Source organism: Diachasmimorpha longicaudata, chromosome 7 (genome assembly GCF_034640455.1).
Source record: "Diachasmimorpha longicaudata isolate KC_UGA_2023 chromosome 7, iyDiaLong2, whole genome shotgun sequence".
Lineage (NCBI taxonomy): Eukaryota > Metazoa > Arthropoda > Insecta > Hymenoptera > Braconidae > Diachasmimorpha > Diachasmimorpha longicaudata.
This window is the reverse complement of record NC_087231.1, coordinates 6,965,299-6,982,086: the sequence shown is the minus strand read 5'-3', so window position 1 is coordinate 6,982,086 and position 16,788 is coordinate 6,965,299. Positions and strand designations below refer to the sequence as shown.

General features: G+C 39.3%; 6 protein-coding genes across 6 annotated transcripts; 3 read left to right on the top strand and 3 right to left on the bottom strand.

The window, feature by feature from the left end:
* Positions 1–225: 225 nt before the first annotated feature.
* On the top strand, positions 226–3,979 carry LOC135164463 (uncharacterized protein). The gene is made up of 5 exons (XM_064124835.1): positions 226–450; positions 539–564; positions 1,110–1,654; positions 1,813–1,974; positions 2,109–3,979. Exons 3-5 carry the CDS (start codon positions 1,127–1,129, stop codon positions 2,271–2,273), a joined length of 855 nt encoding a protein of 284 aa, XP_063980905.1. The 5' UTR covers positions 226–450; positions 539–564; positions 1,110–1,126; the 3' UTR covers positions 2,274–3,979.
* Positions 3,980–3,994: 15 nt separating this feature from the next.
* LOC135164455 (alanine--glyoxylate aminotransferase 2, mitochondrial) lies at positions 3,995–8,291 on the bottom strand. Its single transcript, XM_064124815.1, has 8 exons — positions 7,777–8,291; positions 7,623–7,708; positions 7,149–7,333; positions 5,952–6,264; positions 5,387–5,590; positions 4,965–5,279; positions 4,352–4,603; positions 3,995–4,271 (listed from the first exon to the last, which is right to left on the bottom strand). The coding sequence occupies exons 1-8, from the start codon at positions 7,787–7,789 to the stop codon at positions 4,134–4,136; spliced, it is 1,506 nt and encodes a 501-aa protein (XP_063980885.1). The 5' UTR covers positions 7,790–8,291; the 3' UTR covers positions 3,995–4,133.
* Positions 8,292–8,418: 127 nt separating this feature from the next.
* Positions 8,419–10,502, bottom strand: LOC135164459 (evolutionarily conserved signaling intermediate in Toll pathway, mitochondrial). Its single transcript, XM_064124830.1, has 3 exons — positions 10,363–10,502; positions 9,206–10,173; positions 8,419–8,839 (listed from the first exon to the last, which is right to left on the bottom strand). Exons 2-3 carry the CDS (start codon positions 10,092–10,094, stop codon positions 8,538–8,540), a joined length of 1,191 nt encoding a protein of 396 aa, XP_063980900.1. The 5' UTR covers positions 10,095–10,173; positions 10,363–10,502; the 3' UTR covers positions 8,419–8,537.
* Positions 10,503–10,522: 20 nt separating this feature from the next.
* LOC135164451 (signal recognition particle subunit SRP68) lies at positions 10,523–12,709 on the top strand. Its single transcript, XM_064124807.1, has 3 exons — positions 10,523–10,664; positions 10,820–11,157; positions 11,345–12,709. Exons 1-3 carry the CDS (start codon positions 10,580–10,582, stop codon positions 12,629–12,631), a joined length of 1,710 nt encoding a protein of 569 aa, XP_063980877.1. The 5' UTR covers positions 10,523–10,579; the 3' UTR covers positions 12,632–12,709.
* Positions 12,710–12,860: 151 nt separating this feature from the next.
* LOC135164457 (uridine 5'-monophosphate synthase) lies at positions 12,861–14,883 on the top strand. Its single transcript, XM_064124827.1, has 2 exons — positions 12,861–13,276; positions 13,371–14,883. Exons 1-2 carry the CDS (start codon positions 13,136–13,138, stop codon positions 14,646–14,648), a joined length of 1,419 nt encoding a protein of 472 aa, XP_063980897.1. The 5' UTR covers positions 12,861–13,135; the 3' UTR covers positions 14,649–14,883.
* Positions 14,873–16,724, bottom strand: LOC135164464 (cytosolic Fe-S cluster assembly factor Nubp2 homolog). The gene is made up of 5 exons (XM_064124837.1): positions 16,503–16,724; positions 16,329–16,417; positions 16,038–16,259; positions 15,655–15,808; positions 14,873–15,454 (listed from the first exon to the last, which is right to left on the bottom strand). The coding sequence occupies exons 1-5, from the start codon at positions 16,611–16,613 to the stop codon at positions 15,248–15,250; spliced, it is 783 nt and encodes a 260-aa protein (XP_063980907.1). The 5' UTR covers positions 16,614–16,724; the 3' UTR covers positions 14,873–15,247.
* Positions 16,725–16,788: the final 64 nt, after the last annotated feature.

Genomic DNA, 16,788 nt, shown 5'->3' with positions numbered 1-16,788 from the left:
TTTTGCATTATTGCTGATACTAATGCCACCGCGGCCGTGGCGATGATGCCGGTTTTGTCTCTGCTTTTTGACTAATCGATTGTCAAATGATCGATCATGACAATTACATAATCGATTACCTCCATGAAATCCGCCATATTCGATGAGTGACGCTTTTTCTATAGGAAGAGGATCTGCTTATCTTTGTCCAGATAATTGCGAACCTGTACGATACGCCTGCGTATGCCTTCTACTGCCACAGCACGACAGCAGTGTTCAGCTGACGTTTTGACAATCGATGGCAGTGATCGGAAATAGAGCCTTCCGGAATATAGCAAAATCCCAAGATTATGTTTATTTAATCGTGTCTTCCTTTAAATGATCTCAGAATAGATCGTATGAAATGTCAGGGAGTAATGTCGTGGCATTAAGACCCGGGAGAACGCGTTTTATACCCGCGAATACATCACTGTAGGTTATGTTTTTGAAGTACCTTTGTGTATTCATTGTCACGCATTTTTTTATTATTTTGTGATGAGTTATTTTTTCCGAACTTCAGTGAGATATTCTCAGTTCGCATACTAGGTGAGTGCAATTGGTTTTCAAGTCAATCAACTGATTAGTCGATCAGTCTGATGTTTTGATGATATGAAAATCATTTTGGTTATCTTTTGTAATCTTTAGATGACTTGTAATCATTTTTTGAATAATTATCATTGCATGTCGAGACGTAAACGTGGAATATTAACATTTCCCACACGCTCTGCTTCGAGGACACTTTTTATAAAATTTTGTGGGTTAAGATTTCGAATTCTCCATTGGGCTGCAATCTCAAATGAAATTTAAAAGTTTAATTCTCGTGAATGGAAATCGTTGCAAAGAATTTAGTAATTTATAAATGTTTAACTTTTACATAATCGCTTATAAAATTGTTTAAACACTATAGCTTCATAAAAAGATTATTAATTTTCTCGAAAAAATGATTTAATATAAAATTCGTTGCTGAATGTAATTGAAATCATTGCTTTGTAATCTTTTACTGAAAAATTTACCTCAACATGTAATCGATCAAGATAATTATCAGTACATAACTTTATCAATTATTACACGACCTGAATATCCATTTTCAGAGGCATAATCAATTGAAATGGATATAATAGACTTGGACGTCCTTGAAACAAGTTCTCGACCAATAAAAAACTCCGGAGTAAGATGCAACTGCATAAGCTCAAACTCAGCATGCTACATAGCGGTGACAGTCGCCACTCTAGGATTCCTCGGAGCAATTGTCTTCATTTGTAGAGATTACATTAAAGTCTTGTTGTACTGGATTGAGCACCAGGACACATGGGTGATCACAGTCATCGTCACAGCACTCTTTACAGTCGTCTCCTTTCCTATAGTAATTGGGTACTTATTCCTCATCATTGCAAGTGGGTATATGTTTGGCATTGTCAGGGGCATTGCTATGGTGGTCCTAGGGGCGAATCTGGGAATTGCCGTAGCACATACCACACTTAGTGCTTTATCTACCAAATTACCTATTGGAGCGCTTTTGAGGAGCGAAACTGCAAGAGCTATTTTGAGGGTCATATCAGGACCGCAAGCTTTCAGGGTTGTTCTCTTCGCCAGACTCACGCCTATACCCTTTGGACTACAGAATACTATTTTTGCTGTGAGTATGAGACAAGAAACTCTTCTGTTGCCCAAAAAACATTTCACAGAATGAAAGAAATCTGTGCCCATAGAATAAGTTGTAAAGAAAAATTCAATGATTTCAATGTTTATAATTCACTTCATCCCTAGACCCTGATTTTGTTTGATTTTTGACAGGTCAGTAATATTAGTGGCTTGAGATATCATATTGCAAGTGCAATAGGTCTCCTCCCAGCACAGATAATCAATGTTTACCTCGGGAGCAGTCTAAGATCAATGCAGGATGTATTAGAGGATAAACATACTGCCGCAACGGGATACGTAGTCTTCTGCATTCAGGTAAAATTCCACAACCCTAATCTTCTCATGTCAGACAGTAAACGTAGTGAAAATTTGAAGAGTCTGTACTTGAAATTTCGCAAGCGATATTCTGGAAGTTATACGTCCTATAAAATTCTGTTGATTACTTTCAGATACTCGTTGCTGTTTCATTGATGGTATATGTAGTACAGAAAGCCCGTCGCGAGCTGCATCTGGCCCTCTTGGAGGCAGATCTCGCCTCTATGACGGATGATTCTCATTATCTCCATGACGGACTCCCAGAGTCCAAAGGATCACTCGTGACACTCATTGCGTAATCCACAGTATAATTGCTGAACAAACATTGAAGATTGATGTAGATTCATCGAGGCACGTGGAGGTACGTTCCGTCTTCGTTCAACACTCGTAATCATGAATAATTCCAGCATGAATTTTTTTGTGAACGATAAGTCTGGCTAAATTCAATCAGTTCAACTGTGCCAAACGTAGTAAATGATCATTTTGATGGTGGAACAAATTTTCTGCGTTACATCGTTGACCTTCCGTTTATACAATTGTTGAGTTTCTGTATATTCATATAATCCCTGTTGATATATTTTTCAATGGTTCATGGTACCAATTATTTACAGGCCTATTTTTTCCGTACTCAGAGTTTTCATACATTTTTTTTTAATAAATGAAACTACTGCTTTAAGCAGAAGAGATAGACAATACTCTTAGCAGAGAATTGAATGTATTTCCTCCAAAGAAAATATCGAAGTTCGATAGTTCAATCTAGTGTTGGGATAACCTTCGACATTCATACAAATTATGTTTAGATTTCTCGTTAAACTAATTTAATCTCCTGGAGAAGTGGTAGTAATTTAATTTGAAAATAGAAGTGATATACTGTGCACTTTTTTCGTCAATATGTGGTTCTGCACCTTGTGAGTGTGAATAATTAACATCTGAAGAAGGAAAAAAGCACAAAAAAAAATAAAATTTGAAGAAAGCTTTCTATGAAAGTGTCTTTAAATTTGGTTTGGGCGGGGGCGAGGGTAAGAATTAAGGATGTAAGAAATCTTGAATCTCACTTCAAACTCAATGAAGTTCAAAATTTTTGTGCAACAGGGAAATGAGAATTCTCCAATCTGCTTCAGTTCTGGATGAGAATATGGATATTGAATATCCAATTATGCTCCATTTTTAATTATTAAAAATTACTAAATATATTAAACTTTTCTTGATTTCTGTCAATTGTTAGGAAATGGTTAAACTCATTTCCAGTTTGTATTTATTTTTCTATAAAATTTTGAAGTACTAGCGATGGAAAAGAATGTTACAAAATGTTGCAATAGAATGTTGCAAAAAGTTGAAATTTCATGGAATAGTTATTTTCAGGGGAGTGACAATTAATTGGATTTGGGGGAGTAAGAATCATGAAATATGGAATAATTAAAAACCAGAGGAATAGGAAATTCGTTCTTTATTCCGGAATTTTTTATATGTACATAGCGAAGTATTTAGCGTGCTCTACTAATCTTCAATTTAAGATAACATAATTCGCGCTCAGAACAAAAATTTAAAAAATTATTTTTACACCAGTTGATTGGATAGAACAGCGACCGCGGCACCTGTATAAGTCTTCCGAATTCAGGAAATTAATGGTAATCCATTTTTGTCGGTCAAAAAATTAAAGAGAGACAAATTGACAATTTAATGCTCTGTAAAATGATTCAATTACTACTGTAAAAATTGTGTGGTTTTGTATTCGATACAAATATTGCGACTCGTGAATTTCAGTCATATGTATATAACATTATTGTCGAGAGATTAATCGATGAGAGATATCAGATAGAATTAATCTCTAATACTCTTAATGAAACACTCGCGACATTTCGGTACGCCAACATTTATTTTAAAAGTTACAAGTGAATTACTCGACAATATACCTAAATTCGAATTTTGAAATTGGTATAAACAATGGTAAAATTTAAGGCAAAAAGATCCCAGCAATAAAATCTGTAATTAACTAAAATGAAAAGATGATTTTAACTAATTGCTCCTGCTCTTCACCCTTTTATTTCATTTAATCATAACAAATTTTAATTGTTGATAGTATACCCGTCATTTGTACAAATGTAAAAAATATATTACTATGAAAATTAAAAAATTTCAAATTGATCACAGCTTCAGTTTTAAACTGCCCCGAAGTACACATTCTCCTTACTAATTAAATTCCTGTCTCTGCAGCTCTCGAGAGCTTTTTTAATCACTTCAACAGTGAAATCGGCGTCTTCCTTGGTCACGCACATGGGGGGCTTTATTCGCAGCACCTATAAATAGAAACTGATAATAATTAATTCGATCGATTGAGCCTGATCCCAAATAGTAATGAAGTATCGTGAAGCCTCACGTTTCCATGGATGCCGCCTTTGCCGATGAGCAATCCCATGTCCTTGATGTCCTCGAACATCGTCGCCACGTGAGCAGCCTCCAGAGGAGTCTTCTTGTCAGGGTCCGAGACTAATTCCACACCGATCATCAGGCCCTTTCCCCTGATGTCTCCAACCATCGTTGGATATTCGAGCAGAAGTGTGCTCAAACGATGCAATAGGTATGTGCCAACTTCCTTGCAATTTTCTTGTAGTCTTTCTTCATCTATTATCTGTAATTTGAGGGGGAGGGGAGTACATTGTTCACCGGCCACTGTCTGATAAGCGAATGAGACAAAAATCTATCCGCAGTCCTTAAAAACTGTGTTTCACTTCATAATAAGTAATCAACATCTTCATTAATTGCTCAATCAACTATTTGTTGTGGAAAACAACAAGAGGAATTAAACTAATTTATCTCTCAACTCCTGGATCGTCAAGACTCAAAACGTTTAGCATAAGATTACATTGATTGAGATGTTCGACGATCGAAATTGTCTTATCAACAGAAGAAAAAGAATTACAAGATTGTCTGGCCTTGACACAGAAAAATTCCAAGTTGACACTGTCCCACTGATTATATCATCCACTTACATCGAGAACTGCTGAACCAACAGCGCAGGCTACTGGGTTCCCTCCAAATGTGTTAAAATGAAGTGCCTGATTTAAACAATCTGCGATCTCTGGAGTTGTAACAACTGCACCCATGGGAAAGCCATTCCCAATGCCCTTCGCCATCGTCACAATATCGGGAATGATATCGTGGCCCTGGAAGCCCCAAAAATGTTCTCCCGTTCTAGCAAAGCCTGTTTGCACTTCGTCGGCTATGAACAGAGCGTCTTTCGATTTTATTATGTCATATGCTCCGCGAAGGTACGTTCGAGGATATTGAACTGCGCCACCGACACCCTGCGATGAAATATAACATATAGAATGCTTTGATTGCACATTATTTGGTGAATAATGGAAGAGGAAGAAGTATGGATGTCTATTCTCATGGTGATTAGGCGACCTACTTGAATACTTTCAGCGACAAACGCTGCAAACTTCCCATTATTTGGCAAAGAGAATTGTATAGTATCTTTGAGGTCCTCCAAATACTTCTCGGCAGCAATGCACTTATTCCCAATGCATTCACATGTCCTCCCATGCTGGGATATTGGACTGTCCCGGCATTGAGGACCACCCCAGGGACCTTTATAAACGTCTGGATTGGTGACCTAGTGATGAACAACAGACCAATTCATTTCACAGCTAATGACGCACAGTTCTTAGTTACTGAAAAGGCGTTTTATACGAAATAGTAGGGAATAGCATTGCAGCAGTCATTACTGTTGCATTATTTATCAATGAGTCTCGAATTGGCGTTGACATATTCGTAGTATGCTTTCGACTGGATTCAACACGCACTTCTTGAATGAAATGCGCTCCATCACTCGATCTCAAAGATCAGAAAATTTATTGCAATGGTTAAATCGTTGTCTTAAAACTCTAAGGAATTATTCTATCCTGAAGATTGTTTACTCGGAATTATCCTAATGCAAGAATTTGAAATTTAAATCTGAAGGATAGAATACTTGCCTGAATGTGACCAGGGGCTGAGGCCAGGGGATATCTCCAGGTTGACATCCCAGTGGCGGAGCTCGTGGTGTAAGTGCCACCGTGGTAGGAATTTTTCAATGAAATAATATCTTGAGATCCAGTGTACAACTTGGCCATTTGAAAAGCAAGTTCATTGGACTCAGAACCACTGTTAGTCATGTACAGTACTTTCAAGTTGCCTGGCATTTTGGTCATTAATTTTTCAGCATACTCGTGGTACTTCGGGTGCATATATATAGACGTTGTGTGGCTTAATTTGCTCAATTGATTTCGCGCTGCTTCAGTCACTTTCCTAATAAAGAACGCATTTTGTCAAGGGCTTGGATGATAGCACATTATGCGTTATGAATGTATTCGAAAGATTTTCGAAACGTTGGGGTTCAAGGTGGCTTTCGCAGACGAATTATCCATGAGGAAAATTGACAGTTGAATAACAAATGGATTGATTATGTGCATTCACGAGTGGAGGTCAATTACCTATCCCTGGAGGATATAAATCGCTCGTTGTATCTCATTAATTCAAATTCTTTCGAAATAACTCGTGGGATACTTGTAATTCACACAAGGTCATCAGATAGGAGAAAATTAGTAATGCAATAATAGATGAAGATAAGTCGGGGAATGGTTGAAAATTATTTTATTAATATCTTCGCAATGAGCACAGAGAGAAAATAATACATTACGCAACAAGTGCGGCAAAGACTTTGTGATGCTTTGCAGGAGTGGAAAAAGAGCCGCAAGAAATTTTTATAATCCTGAGGAGAATATCACATTTGTACCATTTGTTTTCTCCGCAAAATGATTGAGAATAAATTCAGGAAAATATATTTCAATGGGAGTGAGTAAAAGTGCTTTTTGATAAGTTGGAGGTGTGTGGCACTCGCGGAAGACGAGTGCTACTTTCCCAAGGGTCAAAGAACACTTATCCATCAACTGTCGACCCCTTTTTGCCACCACAAGGTGTTTACTTTGCACACGAGACATGAAAAATTATGCAAATGATTTTTTGAAGAGAAGAATCCGTTTTTTCTACGTCGAATCATGGGCTTGAAGAATATTTATGCAAAAATCTCCATGAAGTACTGAGCAATTCTTTCATGATAATCTTGAGGGGCATGCAGTGCTAATTACATATTTAACACTTGTGACTGAAAACAATGCTGTTTTTTAACTCACGGATGAGAATGGCCAACGGAAACGGTGACTATTCCCCCAAACATATCCAGATATCGCCTCCCCGTGTGATCCCAGAGCCACTGCATATGACCTTCATGAATCAGGAGTGGTTTTTTGTAGAATGGAGGAGTGGTTGGGGTCACCGAAGTCATCCTACAAGACTTGACACTATCGTAATTTGGACCCTGACGACAAACAACGAAGTAGGTGAGCTATTGCGCTTATTATTTTGTCACTGAGTAATTATTTTAGTTACATCTTCAACAGGGTTTTTTTACTTAGATAATAAAAAAAGAAAGAAATGAAAGAACTGTCTCTAGAGACACGTTCCTCTTTTCTCACTATCACCTGTCTCTGCTTTCAAATTTTTCAGTGAGTGATGCGACATTTTGACACAAACAAATGTCCCAGAAAAATGGAAATTACTCGTTAATTTATTTTTATTAATCAATTTACATAATTTTCTGAACTCACCTCATATTTTGACGCTACAAAGCTGCAACTTGGAATTTCAGGAAGTAAGCTGAACCTCCGGACGGAACTCCAGCGTCCATTGACTCCTGAAGAGTAATCGGGTCAAGTGTCTTGTTTTTCGAAACTTGTTGGTAGTCACCAAAGTCACACTCACCTTTTAAGACCATTCCTTCTTTTAATTGACACACCAATAAAGTACAAAAATAGCTTCAATATTTGCCAACTTCTCTGTTTCCTGAGACGATCGAAAATCAGTTACCAATTGACCCGAGTGATTGATCGAACTTTGTTGTTGTTGAAATTTGAAAGTTGCGTGCGCGCCGGCTAGCCGACGTTGCCAGATTAAATTGAATGAACAATTTATCGGTCGCACATGCCAGCAATGTCAATATGTATGCATTGAATCACGTGATTACTTGACTTCAAGAAGTGGGAGAAAGTAAAAGTTGTTTTTAATTCGCATGTAGATAGCGGACAGGTGATTCTTTTACATAAAATGAATTAATTCTAACGCTTGTACTAAGTTTGTACTGATTTGTACTGAGCTTGAAATGATTCGTTAGTGTGACATTTATTTTTTAATAAATAATTAAAAACCGAACATGAGCCTGACTGAAAGATTAATAAAAATTTATATTTTTCAATAGTTTCACTTCATATGAATAGAGAAGTGTTTGTAGTTCAATAATTTAATCTCCTAATTAGTCGTTAGTGGATAATGTGGCACACAGCTGTCACTACCAGCATATACTCTGTTGGGATGAGGCTACCGCCCGAGGTAGACAGAAGTCACTACTTATGTTGGATTTTTGTTTATTTTTTTACAAGTCACTGGAGAATGTGAATTACCAAAAATTCAATCAGAATTCACTATTCCATTCTTTTTTATTTACAAATAATACACAACTTATCCCGTTACACGCCGATTTTCTCGGTCGTTTCTCCCTCAACCCCTATCGGACTCCCCGTATCCCCTGCTCCGATGACTTGCTGCTGCTCATCCACGTTTTGCGTGAACTTGAAGAGAATCGGAATTTGCTCCAACGCAGGATTACGAGGCTGGAGACACCTGATCCACGAGAGGAGTGAGTCTTTACTCGATGTTCCTGTCGCACAGACACCGAAAATTGTTTTGTCCTCCTGTTCGTGGATACTCCGCTGGAGTGCTAAGGCTTGACGATTTTTCCTCCAAAAATCGATTTGATAATTGGAAATATCTGGGAAGAACATGACAAATGCTTTCTTTTTACCGTTTGCACTGAAGTGTTGAAATTTCCCGTAAAATAAATACGTCATAAATTAACGTAAACGCAATTGTTCCTTATCGTTCGTTTCCCCCAGACACATCAAACATTACAGAAGCTACAGTGCTCTCAATTGCTGAGCCACAAATTGTACGTTCAATCTTTCAACAAAATAAACGAAAAAACATTGTCAAGAACTAAAAAATTTAGTTGATTATCTTAAATAATTTTCAATTGAGTTCTAACAAATCGAATTTACAAGAAGTAATTGGCAATTGTTATTCTGCATATGTATTGAAAAAAAGACCTCTACAATTGAAAACTTCATGAAAAACTCACCGTCAACGTCGAAGCCCTCGTGTTTCCACGTTTTCCTCGGATCAGCTGTCAACAAAAAAAAATCAACAGCTCCTTTGGATATCCAGAGCTTGTAAGGGCCCTCTACATATGCAGCAACATCCTTAGGATGCTCTGCAATGAGCCTCTCCTGGTCAGGACTTGATGCACTCACAATCCAAGTCTTATCAATGGACTCTTTAACATTTTCAGTATCGAAAATTGAGACTTTGCTTTGAACATCGACACTCGCAATCTTCTCGATAGCCATCTTGGCAAGATCAAGAGGATTATTCGGCATGGGTTTGGGCCACGGCCAAGGGTTCATATTCTTGAATTTTCCCTGCCAGTAGGTCATTCTCCTGAGCTTCCTCAGGGGAATCGCCAGCTCTCCAAATATATTAATATACATTAACTCAAGCTCTTCATCTGGTATCACTCCATTCTCCTCCATCTTCTCCAGGAGATCGATGGCGCACTGTTGTTCACGAGGATACAGCATGAACTCAGCCTGGAGGAGGTTCCGGCAGACGAATCTCCCCTTGGGTAGAGTGTCTATGACTGCTTTGTACACCTCAAGGTCCTCGCTCACCCCAAACTCATCCATGTACCTCAGGGCAGCATAGATGAACTGCACATGACCTGTCTTTCTAGCAGGAGCATTCTTGTAAGTATAGATGACATTTAAGTATGTTTCCTTCTCCTTCTTTTCCTTCCGCGCTGCGGAGAATAGCGCGATCTTAGCTGATTTCTCTTTTTCAGTATTGACGAGGCAACTGGAGCTAGTGTGAAGGGATTTTCTGGGTTTTATCGAGAGCAGAATCCGGTCAAAAGGCTGACGATGCTGGAGAATTCGCAAGCACTTTGTCGACAATATCACTGATGGTAGCATGATTATTTTTTTTATTTAGAAGAAATTATTTTTTGTAGTAGGTTTCATAGGTTCATCTCCCCATGACACGCTTTATTTCCTGTCAACAATTGTTTTCATTGTTACCGAGTTTTGAAAGTCTAGGTAATGGGCAAGCTAACCTAAAAAATCTACTGGTAATGCACTTTGTTCAAGATGTTAACCACAAAAAACTGATTTAATTGGATATTTTAGAGATTTTTTTCTTTGACATATGAAGGGAATTAAGTTAATGAAACGGTAGATATACCTATTATTTAACCTTAGACCGAGGAGTTGATTTTTCTGGAGAACGGCCATTTTGGAATTATAGAGTGTAAAAAGGTTCTGCATTACCCACAGAACAATTTTGAAGGTTGGGATTGGACAATTGGAGTTCCACGTAGAGGAAATAACAGCAAATTTCTGTCTGGAAATACTGTGAGTGATAATTAACATTTTGTAGGGCTTTTTTGTGCTGTAGGATCATGGTAGCAATGATAAACACCGGGGAAGTTGATGAAGACAGACCGGAGGACCTCCCAAAGGAAACAAAAGTCTATTCTCTGGAAAGTATCCTTTGAAAACAAATAATGTCAATTGATTTAACCATAAACCCGTCCTCAAAAGCCCATATGTCTTCGGTCGGCCTTTCTAGATAATTCATGAACAGACTCGTAAGTTTTATCAACCGAAAGTTGTTTTTCTTGACGTGAAGTTCGATCCAGTTCTTAAAATAATCAAGGAAGCTCAGCAACAACATGGCCTTCGTCATGGTGACTACCAGAGATATAGGGGCTACTGCTCGAGACGTCTTAGGAGGCTGAGAAAAGTCCTGAAGGTGCCGCAAGGGGATAGAAGGCACTTTAAACGCAGGGATGTCACCGTTGGCATGGTACATGATGATAAGTTCCTTCAGGTTCCTCTGACAATGGCTGAACGTGCCTGGAGCTATGCTATGCAACTTCGTATTGAGGCTAATACTGAATCCAGGAAGAAGTTTCATCTCATCTCGCGACTGAGGAAGGCTGCTGCTTATGCTGTCCAACTTCAAGAGTTGATTGAAGTAAATTGAACGATTTTATAAGCATGCAACAAGTCATTTAAATATCTACAATATCATTTTCATTAAATCGGAAATAATCGAGATAATGAGTACTTTATAATCATGATATCTGAGTATTTCTTTTCTCCTTAGTTCTTCATAACATGTTTTTTTTTTCAATAAAACATGAAAACTCATCTAATTTCAGAAAGTAAACTGCGATGCTAGAACAAAGCTGGAAGCTCAAGCTTACGTGGCATGGATGCAGGGATCCCTCGAATTCGAGTGCCAGCTCTGGAAAGAGGCAATGACAAATCTCAAAAAGGCCCAAGTTGTATACGGTGAGCTTGCATCAGCCCTCCCAGAGTTAGAACAGATGATCTATAAAGCACGAGTAGAGGAATTAGCCCCGAGCCTGCGTTATTGTGCCTACAATGTAGGTGACACATCAGCAATCGACGATTTGATGCAGATGAGAGGACAGTTGAGCAACGAATTGGTAGCGAGCCTGGACAGTCTAATGGCACAGACGCGTGAGAAGCAGTCAACTGCTGAGGAAGTGACTTGGCGTGGAAGATCATGTGGAGTAGTGCCACCGAGAGCGACAGGCCTCTTGATAGCAGATTCCCGTTTGAATGAGACCCTTGAGAAAACTTCAACTCTCCAGGGAAAAATTGATCTGCTTGAGGCTCATCTTATCGACTGTAAGGACGTAATAGCCGCCGTAAGGGAGACCTTCAAGGCAGAATTGAAGAACAGGGATGATAAAACGCCAGCTCATCACCTGATAGCTTATCTGCAGTACATCAAACTGTCCCGAACACTCGAGAGAAATCTCGCACTCGTGAGCATCGCTGAGGCCTCTGAGAAAGCAAAGCCACAGGATATTGTTCGACTCTACGAGGCAGCTCTTTATAACTTGTTGGAAATGTCGCAGCTGCTGGATGACGAGGAGTTCATGAAGGAGCAGGAGGGAAAGAGTAAGGGGTACAGGGCATTCAGGTGCTTCCACATGGCCCAGTCCCTGGCTAATGTTCACAGATGGGAGGAAGCTATGGCTCTGTATCAACGAGCCCTGCAACACACTCTCGACGCCCTCACGGACCAGTCTCTTCTCCCAGAGGAGCTCACATCCTCCTTAAAAAACCTTGTGAGCTCTATCGAGGGCGCCCTGAGCGCTGCCCATGGTCGGAGTGTCCTTGAGAAGGGCGCAGAGGAAGAGGCTGGTACTATCAAGCAGACGAAGAGCAAGAAACCACTCGTCGAGAGACTCCACGAGTATAGGGAGGATAATTCTTTACTCACCAAACAACCCAATGTTTTTAATATTCCACCTCCGATGCAGAGCATTCCTTGTAAACCACTCTTCTTTGATTTAGCGTTCAATATGGTGGAATTTCCAGATTTATCGGATCAACTTGGTGATCAAGGGAAAAAGGGACAGGCTGGACTTACTGGATTTGTTAAGGGATTGTGGGGGTGGGGAAATAAGTAATTGGAAATTGGGCTTTTTGTATCGTCTTTGGATTTGGTTCATTTCAGAAATAAAAACAACTTCATTCAGTGCAAATAATTACATTTTATTAATTGCAGTAAGGATGATTTTTTAATTAAAGATAGCGGAACATTTTGTTTTGTAAATCAATTGATTGATTGTTGTTACTCTATTTCATGCACAATATGATGAAAATGTATTCTTGATTAATTCATTGAAAAAAATCTCTGCTCTCCTTCATTTGATTTTTTCGCACCTCTAGAACAGTGCCTACAATTTTGTGATATCACACCTAGCTTTAATCGCAAACTTTCGTAGCGATGGCGCATGAACTATGATAGTGAACGTGCCTGTCGGTAAGGCATTAACCATGAAGTACGTGACCATGTTACGCCATGTTTGATTAATAACACGTGCCGCTTTTGATATACGGTTGTCCGATACGTTTTCTTCAAATTTCAAATAACAATTCAGCATTGCCGGGTAGTAATACGCAATTAAAAAATGGATAAACAGCTCAAAGAATTAGCTATTGACCTGTTCGAAATTAACGCAGTAAAATTTGGAGATTTCGTCACCAAAGTAGGATTAAAAACTCCAGTATATGTTGACTTGAGGATGATCATTGCATACCCCAAAATATTGGTGAGTCTCCTGATGATCATATCCTGACATTATCTTTATAAATCATTAATGGCCTTTACCGAATGCACCTTATCATGTGGTCCTATTTGCACAGAGAAAAATATCAAAAATTCTGTGGGCTTTAGCTGAAGATGATAAGGATGTGGATCAAATTTGCGGTGTGCCATACACCGCTTTGCCTATAGCCAGCGTAATATCAGTAGAGTCAGATATTCCAATGCTGATTCGCCGCAAGGAAGCGAAAGCCTACGGTACAAAGAAATTAATTGAGGGAAGCTTCAAGCAAGGGGACACGTGTGTAATAATCGAGGACGTTGTGACGAGTGGTAGCAGTATTTTAGAGACTGTCAGGGATCTGCAGAATGAAGGACTGAATGTCACAAAAGCACTGGTCATCATGGACAGACAGCAGGGTGGCAGGAAGAACATCGAGAACAGTGGCATCCAGATGCAGAGCCTTTACACACTCAGCCAACTGATGGATTACCTCTTGGAAGCGAAAAAAGTTACTGCGGAAACTGTGCAGACAGTCACTACGTATCTGAGCGAGAACGTGGCCCCGGTGAAGACTCTTGAAGATGAATCTGCCCCAAAAAGATTGAAACTGGACTTTGCGGAGCGTTCAAAACTCGCCATTAACCCTCTAGCTGCAAAACTCCTGAATCTCATGAGCCAGAAGGAAACAATGCTCTGTCTCGCAGCAGACCTAACGTCTGCCCAAGATATAATCGACCTCACGGAGATTGCAGGGCCTCACATAGCTGTACTCAAGATCCACGTGGACATAATCGAAGATTTTAACCAGACTTTCATCCAAAAACTCAAGCAATTATCTGAAAAGCACCGATTTTTAATAATGGAGGATCGAAAATTCGGTGATATTGGGAATACAGTGTCACTTCAGTATGAAAAGGGCTTATACAAAATAGCAGAATGGGCGGATTTGATCACCGCTCATCCTGTCCCAGGTGCAGGAATTCTGGATGGTCTCAAAAATGCCCTGAAAAATATTTCCGGTGATCGTGGGGTGTTCCTGATCACTGAGATGTCCTCGCAGGGAGCTTTGACGAGAGAGAACTACATAAAGGAATCCTTGGCACTCAGCAAAGACTCAGACCTTATCACGGGACACGTGTGTCAATCTAACATCTTCTCTGACCCTGGATTGATCCAACTAACTCCTGGGGTAAAACTCGCGAAAGCTTCTGACGCCTTGGGACAACAGTATAATACTCCAGAGGTAGTTGTTAGCGCTGGAGCTGATTTAGCAGTCGTTGGACGGGGTATCACTGAATCCCCCGACAAAATATCGTCAATTCTCAAGTACAAAACCCAACTGTGGGCTGCGTACAAAAACCGAATAAGTTCATGATTTTTCCATTGATTATTGATATCAAGTTTGGGCTACGGTGTACAATTAATATTTGATAAAAGCTATTTACGATGATAATGCATTGTATAAATGGTTCCGAATATTTTTCTACATATATAGATAGGAAATGGGCGTGGTAATGTTTGCCACGTTAACAATGTCAATTATTCACATGGACTTAAAAATCAACGATGTAGTCAACGTTGGAATAAAGACTGCCTGAGTTCGTGCCTTATCGAATGTTTCTTTTTTATTATTAATATTGTTTGAACACCATTCCACCATCAACATTATATAAAAAATATTTTCGATGTTACTTCACTGTATAAAACACCTTTAGAATATTTTTCTGAAAATATACAAGATATAAAAGATAATATCCACATCTCTGTGTTTAAGTAAAATAATCAAGTTATAACATGCGAGTTTACAACGCGAATTATTCACAGAAATTAATTTTCAACATATAAATTCTCTCATTCTACTTGCTCACAGAGTCCGAGTTTATTTTAAATAAAAAAATATTAATGGGTATCATACGTTCGCATAATAATCACACAGTTCATCCACTCGGTAATGCATTAGAGAGGTTTTTTAGTTCAAGCTTCCTTGCTTTTGGTGAGCTCCTCAACGAGTTTCCTGAACACTTGGGCAACTTGACTATCAGGAAGTGTTACCAGGATGCTTTGGCCCTTGTCAGCAAATTTTCCGATTGCCGGGTCGATGGGCAGTTTAGCTAGAAATGGAACTTTTACCATCTCGGATAGGGCGATACCTCCGCCAGACGAAAAAATATTTGTGCATTCCTGAAAGGACCATAGTCATTACCATTACTACTGTTCATCAATTGTCATTTTGCAAAAGGCTAACGAAATAAATGTTATTTTTATTATCTCGCCTACCCTTGATAATTTTTTGTATGTTGAACAACAATGGACACACAATCATCAACCAAATTTACTCATATTCTTTCCATCTATCACAAATGTGTAAATTGATGTCTCACCGAACATGTTGGACAGACAAATCCACTCATATTCTCCACAATTCCAATAACCGGAATTCCTGTTTTCCTACAAAATGTGATTTCCCTCAAGACATCATCAACAGCAACAGCTTGTGGAGTAGTAACGATAATAGCCCCATCACACTTAACATCTCTGTAAATAAGGAAAACAGATGAACAAAAATCGTTGAGTTTGGACAAGCACGTGACGACGAATCACATGTCATTGATCAGTCATCAGTGTTATCAAGCCTCATGACCAAGGCTTATCTCCCCACATAACAATCCCACCACCGATGTGTCATATGATCCCCAATCGTGAGTTCATGTGACTGTTATCAACATGTGACTTCCCCCGAAAAAAAAAACACGAAGAGTCGAACCTCAGATTCTCCATAACAGTTATGTGCTCGTCCGAGGTGCCAGGAGGCGTGTCGATGATCAGATAATCAATGTCCTTCCAGACGACGTCAGTAAGAAACTGTCTGATCATACCAGTCTTCTTGGGTCCTCGCCAGACAACCCCATCATTACGATTTTTCAGTAAAAATCCAATTGACATGACAGCAAGTGTCTGATCCTGATCAGTATACACTGGAATCCATCTGCAGTCCAGATTAAACCATAGTCATCAACAATAATTTCTAATAAATTCTTCTGATTGTCGTCCATACCCTTCTGAGGACTGATGCACATCCTTGTCCTCAATATTGAGGAGATAAGGGACACTGGGACCACACAGGTCGACATCGAGAATTCCCACCTCCAGAAAAAAAATGACAATCAGATTATTCACTGACATTTACTGGAGACAACTTAACCTTCCGATGTTTTTCATTATTATTTACCTTGAAACCGGCTACCTTGAGGGCCAGAGCTAGCTGGGTGCTCACGGTTGACTTGCCAACGCCACCCTTGCCCGACAGCACCAGCAGAACATGCTTCACCTCGTCGAGCATCGTTAGAGAACTGCGTTGGCTTTTTATCAAGAATGATTCCAATGTTTGGTCGGACTACCCCCTTCTTTCAATAAATACCCAGAGTGATGTGAAGTGTTTTCGGGTGGTATTTGTGGTTCTGAAGTGGTGGCGCTGGTGCGTTTGTTGATCGCGGAGGTGTCATAGCAGTTTGAAT